The 7108-nt window shown below is 36.6% G+C and overlaps 1 protein-coding gene across 1 annotated transcript in view; it reads right to left on the bottom strand.

Moving 5' to 3' along the window:
• The window catches only part of CRBN (cereblon), a 17169-nt gene extending 10789 nt beyond the window's left edge, over positions 1-6380 (bottom strand). Inside the window, exons 1-4 of the mRNA XM_010292725.1 lie at positions 6255-6380; positions 5896-6098; positions 4855-5004; positions 1282-1444 (exon numbers count right to left, since the gene is read on the bottom strand). Coding sequence (XP_010291027.1) covers positions 1282-1444; positions 4855-5004; positions 5896-6098; positions 6255-6380 — 642 coding nt within the window. The remainder of the gene's footprint in view (positions 1-1281; positions 1445-4854; positions 5005-5895; positions 6099-6254) is intronic.
• Between the last annotated feature and the right edge of the window lie 728 nt (positions 6381-7108).

Genomic DNA, 7108 nt, shown 5'->3' on the forward strand with positions numbered 1-7108 from the left:
AGTCAAGTCAATAAAATTCTGGAAGCTCTCTAAAGAAGTATAAAGTCTGCATACTTACTAAAAAAATAAAATTGATAAACCCATGGAACTTCTAATTCACTCACTTTGTGTGTAAAAGCACCATCTTCCACTAATAACTACTATGTCAACATATGTAGACCGCATGAAAAAAATTAGACTGCGTGACCCTTTCTGATCTTGTCACTTTTAGTACCACAATAAAATTCAAGGAAATTTCTAAATTCAGTTTCAAAAACAAAAGAGAAAAAAAGGGGATTACATATTAACTATCCCAGAAGGTAAATCTCTTGAAAAATTACTAATAAATCAAAAAACAGACTTAGAAATACATATGTAATTGGTAAGAACAAATGGGCTGTATAGAAATACTGTGATCTGACAAAGATAATGACCAAGCACAAACGTCAGCAAGAACTTCAGATGTGTTATATGAAGTGCAACATAAAGCATGCTCAAAACGATAAAGTTGTTAGCCAACAATCATCTGGGTGGGAATATTTGACAGAGTTAAAAGACTTGAGCCTGTCATTCTAACACAGACCCACATTTTCTGTAAAGAAGTAACTGCACGTACAGATGTTAATCCTCTAACTGATGCAGGTTTTAAAGCAAAATTAGCAAATAGAATTGTGATTCCAAACAACTAAGACATCACAGGTATTCTGTTTCATCACTGAAATTTGCGAGTCACCTCTAAACCACCACTGCTCTTTAAAAACATGTTCTACCCGAATCAAACAGTCACAGAAGAAGTTACAAAAGCCTCCTTACTTTCAAAACCAAACCATTATGACAAGTACAAAGCAAGAACATTGGCACTGTCAATATTTTTATTGTCAAAGCAACATCAGTAAAAGTTAAGATGCTGCTTTGACCCATCTACAAATTAAATCCTATAAACTTACTTCTTCCCCACCAACACTTCATCTACAAGCTTTACCAACTAGAACTCACTCTGAGGTGTTTTACTATGTATAATAATAACTGTAATATTACATAATCATGTAATAACATTAATCTAATAGTACTGTAATTAAAACCAAAGAAGAACTCATAATACAAAATGTGTATTCCCCCACTGTTGATGGCCGATACACAATTGCGCAACATGCGACAAAAGCAGGAAGCTGGCATCTAGCATCCCAGTTGTGCATCCTTCTCTAAAGATGAAGAGATGGAATTTTATACTGATATTCAAAATACCATCAAAAATTTAGAAAAACAAAAACAAACAAACAAAACCAACAACTAGCTTCTAACCTTTTGATATTTCTGCCACCACTGATGTATAGCTCGGTCCTGCCATTCTGTAGGTTTCGAAGAGGGAAATACATGGCATCGGCTGAGAGACTGCAGCTGTACTGCTGACATTGTTGAAGGCAGCACTCGCTCAGGAAGGATTTGTACTTTAGCCTGCTGGATTCTGACAAAAGAAAAAAAAAAGATGAGATATACAGACATATACAGGAGATAAAAAAATTGATTTTACTGCTTATAAAAAGATAGGCTTCTGTAATAGATTAACCACGACATAGTACTATAGAAATTATGCAGCAATACATCTCATCAGATCTTTAAAGTTGTACTAATGTAAATCAAATTCTTAGAGAACATACGACATATCTGTAGCAAACCAAATGCATACTATTCTACAATGCAGATTCTCTCATGCCCTTGGCTAAATTATTAAAGCCACTGTGCTGACTGGGCTTTGGTATACTTAAATTGAAGACAGAAGCAATCTCTATTTTATCTTTTCCTTTAAAAAACAGAATTAGCTCTCTTCCAAATACTTTTTTTTGCACTGGCATACAGAACTCTACAGAGATCACTGCTGTAACTTCTTCAGCAAAAGTTTCTTTGCTAGTTCCCCCCCGCCCCAGCTACCTTTTCCATGGGATACAACGGGCTGTCTTCATATTTTAGGGTACTAGGTATCTGTTGGGATTGTAGTGGACAGAATTAAAGATAGATTGGCAGCGGCAACACAGCAGAATATTCCACCACCTCAGCATTGTGGTTTTAGTTTGAGTTATGTTTGGTATAAAGTAATAGTCAGCTATTAGATATCAAACCCTCAGAAATGGGGGGTTTAGCTGAAATGCAGTTTGCCATCTTCAAACCACAAAAGCTTACGTGTTTAGCTAGAGTTCAAAATCATCAGAAACAGGACACAGACTCTGATCATCTTTTAATATCCTAGCATCAACCAGGTCACCTACCCCACAGAGTTCAGCAACAGTTACGTGGCTACTAAGAACACTGTCTAGCAGGAAGGCCTGTACATTTTAACAGCATTAGGCATCAGAAATCCTGAAATATTGAGATGCATGTCACTACAAATTTCCAATTTTACTTACAGTGTCAACACTGAACTCTGTTAACTTAGTACAAATTATAAAATGATGTTTTGCCATAAGCACTTAGTAATCAGAAACACCAAGAACTATGGAAATTTTCTTCTTGCTAAGAAGCTCAATATTTTCCCCTCTTTACCAAAAAGGATTTTAGACTGGTAGTGCTTGTTTCCTTTGTTAGCTGCCTTTAATACATGAAAAATAGGAACATGATGTTAATGAAAATACTTTATTTGTAGAGATGGAACATTACTTTCTTCTCCTGTCTGATTCCCTTCTTATGTCCCTCTGATGTACAGACAAAAGTGGCAGCAAACTGCCATGCTACCAGGCTCATTCACAGAACGAGTTTGCACATTGGCAGAGGAGTCTGGAGAGCGTCTTACAACCTGCAGAGAGGATCATTTCCTCAGGATGAACTGAAGAACATGGGCTCATGTCTCCAAACAGCACTGATAATACTAGGAGGTTCAAGTTCAACTAATCCCTCCCCAAACCCACAAAATATGCAGTATTTGAAATTACAGTAAGTCTATCTGCTTTAAGTCATTCCAACAAACCTAGAGTTTGCCATGAGGAGAAAAAAATAGAAAAAAAACCTTTTATTTCATGCATTTAAGAATTCATATTCATGAAAGAAACTTGTGTGCGTGCTGTGTAAAAGTGATTTCTGCTAGTCAGTAGATACAAAATCATAATAAAATGCTTTAATAGCACAGAAAAATCACTGTTCATCTTAACTGCTTCTGGATACTTAATTCTCAGTAACAATGCTGTTGTTACCGTAGCTGTCCGAGTACTGCCATCTTGTGTTCAAGCAATGTTTTTTTCTAGGCTGTAAAATGTGGAATATTATTTGTAACCAAATGCTAGATAGTGAGAAATAGCAAGTAGCACATGTATTCTTAAATTCTTCAGCTGCAGGTAGTAAAACCATATGAAAATGCTGAGCTCAGACTACTCCTAGGCCTCCTTCCAAGCAATGCCACTATACGGAACAATAACAGAACACAAATTATTAGCTTTAGATTTACAGATTTGGAGTAAGATGTTACAGACCTCGCAGAAAAGATTACAAAAACCTCTAGCAACTGTGCTGAGAATTGTCACATGCTCACAGGATCAGAGTCTGGAGCCTGTATCTCTGGACAGCGACGTTGACAGAGATTCATGACGCAATGCATGGTGCAGAGCATGAGGTCAAGGAGAACTTGAACAATGACAGAAGATTCAGCATACTCTTAACTAAAGGTTAAGGGTCTTAGTCACTTTTGTAAATGGACAAAGGTATTAATTACATAATATGATGAAACTGGCTAGAAGAGAAGCCTCTAAATATCACAGGTATCACACTGGAATATGGGAAAGAACAGGACTAGGATACAGAAGAGAATACTACCAAAGCTGATTTGACTGTGTTTGACAAGCACATGAAAAGAACTGTCAACCAATAACAGGAGACATAGCACAGTTCTATCAGTGAAGTATCACTGAACAGTCCGAAAGGAAGAGGTAAAACTCGCAGAAGGTAAGGATGTACTAAACTGTGACAATGATTAGAAAATAAACAAGATTTAGTATTTGGGAAACTGAAAATGATGGGCTGCTTGTAGTTAGCCAAAACCAAGAACCTATTTTCATATTCAAATATTTATCCACAAACTTCAGTGTGCTTTTATGTTTTAAAAGAAAAAATGAACGAGAGAAGCAACTTCTTTCTCCATTATTACTACCAGACTCCATGAAAACCACCACCCCTCTGGGCACAGTTACTGTCCTCTCCATATCTGAATCATGCAGCTGAATCCTTCTGCATGCTGTTGAGGCTCGGTAGTTAATGATCAAAGTACAAAAATAGACAAGCATATTGTTACTAGCTGTAGAGTCAGACCCTTGCCTGCAGCCTTTCAGAGCTGCAATGGCACATGAAATTATGAAGTGGAACACGTCCAATGCAGACCTTCTCTAGAAAGGTCTTCTTTCAGAAAGTGAAAGTTACCATTTTTCAAAGGAATAGAATCCGGTTGCTGTCAGGGAGGCTTTCCACAAGACAACACAAGGCACACACTTCATATTGTACCCTCTCATTTCACATCTGGTTTGAAACAGGGATGTGAGAGGATTTTCACATAAAGCTTTAGAACTCATAATGCAGCAAATCGACATCTTTCTCCTTACTTAGTTTTCAGAAACAACGTCATTCTGACAGACGTTTTCTCACACACATGAAATCAAACTACAGGTAGATACTCTTCCGAGAATTTTATAGCAAAGTTATTAACAACTAAAACATGAGTCTTAGAACAGGAGATGTCAGAAGTCCTTAATAAGGAGAGAAGCAACTGGCTAAGCATTCAATTAATATCTACAGTAATTAATCAGTTGTGTGACTGAAAGGGCAGATGCACCTGCAGTAAAATATAAATGTTTTGGTGAAACAAGATTTGCAGTACATAGAATTATGTAATTTTCTTACCCATCTGACTGGGTTCTTATTTCAAGCACCTTGAACCTCTGTCTTCCTATTGCTTTCACTTTGACCGTTTCAATACCATATTCCTGCTCTTCTCTGTAGGCATATATTTCTGCTGTTGTTCCAAAATGTGCTTCCCTTTCACGTACGTTGCTAAAAGTAACAGAATTAGAAAGGTTACCTACCCTCCAAACAGCACCGTTCATTCAGATTTCACGAGTTAGTCTACCTGCACTGATTGTATGTGATCAGTCTTATAAAAAAAAAGTAAATTTGGTAAAATACCTTCAACTAATAGCAATCATTATTTTTCCATTTTAAAAGCAACTTCTAATGTTTTGTTTGGTTGGGGGTTTTTTGCCAGTTGACTTGGCTTTATTTTAGTGTCTAAAGGTGAAATTTTGTGAGCAGAGATCACCAGTATATCTGCATTTCAAATGCAGATACTGAAAGTACCAAAATTCTTTAGATTGACTTTATAAAAATAACCATTCCCACCTCCTTCATAATTAAACCATAGTAAATTGGGAGAAAGAGGGAGGAACATTCCCAACTTCTTTTGGCACAGATTAGCCTTTATCTTTTCAGCTTCTCTATCACATTCTGTCTGTCAACTCTGTTGTGAAACATTTGTCTGTGCTTGTTAATTTATACATAGAACAAGCAAATACACCTTCGCAACAATACCATTCTCAAAAGAAGAACCTCATTATTACATTTCAGATCACGGCTTACTCTTTAAGCAAGTTGCAGCAGTGCATTCAAACAGTTACTGAAATCAAGAGGATGCTCAAACAAGGAAAGCAGATCAACACTTACTGTTTCTCTATGCAAACATGTGATACTGTCAAGCAGCTACCCACTATGACAAGAAAACCTTTTCATTATGTATTGGAAGACGATTTTTGTCAAACAATTTCTAACCACAACTTCTGTTATTCACCACAGAGCCGACACAACCATCTGCTTTTGATTTAGTATCCAAAAGAAATTGTGCTAAAAATACATGCTGCGTACCATCAGTAAACCACTTATGTATTTTACCTGTATGCAAGAACAGCAAACGTTCTGTCTTTCTGAATTAAATTCCGCACCATGCTAACCTCTTGAGGGCGAAAAAGCTGAAGAGGTAATGTCTGTCCAGGAATCAACATCACCATCACGTGAGGCAACACAGGAATCACCTGACAGCTGTCATCATCATGCACCGTCCTTCCATGAAACTCTTCCATATCAGAACCTAAATACTGGAAACAGTAAGTAAGGAAGTGACAGTAGTATGAGAAGTTTTGGTGATTTACAAGGATAAAATAAAACTAGGCTTAAGGATATTACAATAGAGTTACATAAAAACAATCAAAACCTCTTCAGGATGTATTTAAGGAATGACATAAAGAACATACCACATGTGATGTGGGCAAACTGGTATCAAAATTAATGATGTTTGGCTTTTCAGCTTCTTTACTATCTTGATCTTCAATTTCCATTTCATTGTCATCCTCTTCCTCGCTCTCTGCTAATAAGCACATAGGGAATATTGTATAGAAATCACTCAGCAAAGACTAAGATACTGAGAAAAATCAGAGAATCACAGAAATGCATTCAATATTCAATATTCAAAGGCTACAACCTTTCACAGGGAAACAACTTTTGTACCTTTGTAAACCTGTAAAAACATTTTTCTTGCTGTTACAGCAAAATGACCATTCTATAGAAGAGGTCAAAAGCTGGTAATTTATTCTTGAAAGGCTAAAGAACAACTTTTCTTGGAAGAAAATTATAAACAAAGTCTGTCAGTTCAGATTTTCACTACAGCAGTACTTCTTCATCTCAATTCTAAACACTTTCTGTCTGTATACCGGGATGCCAGATAACTTAAATTTCTTGTAGGATGCTGAACACTGGGTTTGAAATAGCACAAACCCGAACAACGTAAGTGCACACATAAAGCAAGCAACTTAAAAGTAATCTGAAGCTCTACATTCATGCAAAGACTCTTGCTAGTATTGTAGACAATTTCACTGCTGTCAGCCTCTCCTGTGTGTATACTAAACACACACACAAACACCAGCACAAGCACAAACCCAGAAAAGGAAGCAAATAATAGGACTCTGCAAAGGATTTCAGACACAAAATAGTATTTAAAAACGACTACTTTCTTCCCCTTTCTCAGTTCCAGGTGTCAATCCTTAAATTATTTTCAGGCAAGAGGACAGTTAAATTATCAATATGCTTTATTTTGGAAACATAAATAGTG

Source organism: Phaethon lepturus, unplaced genomic scaffold (genome assembly GCF_000687285.1).
Source record: "Phaethon lepturus isolate BGI_N335 unplaced genomic scaffold, ASM68728v1 scaffold26568, whole genome shotgun sequence".
Taxonomy (NCBI): Eukaryota; Metazoa; Chordata; class Aves; order Phaethontiformes; family Phaethontidae; genus Phaethon; species Phaethon lepturus.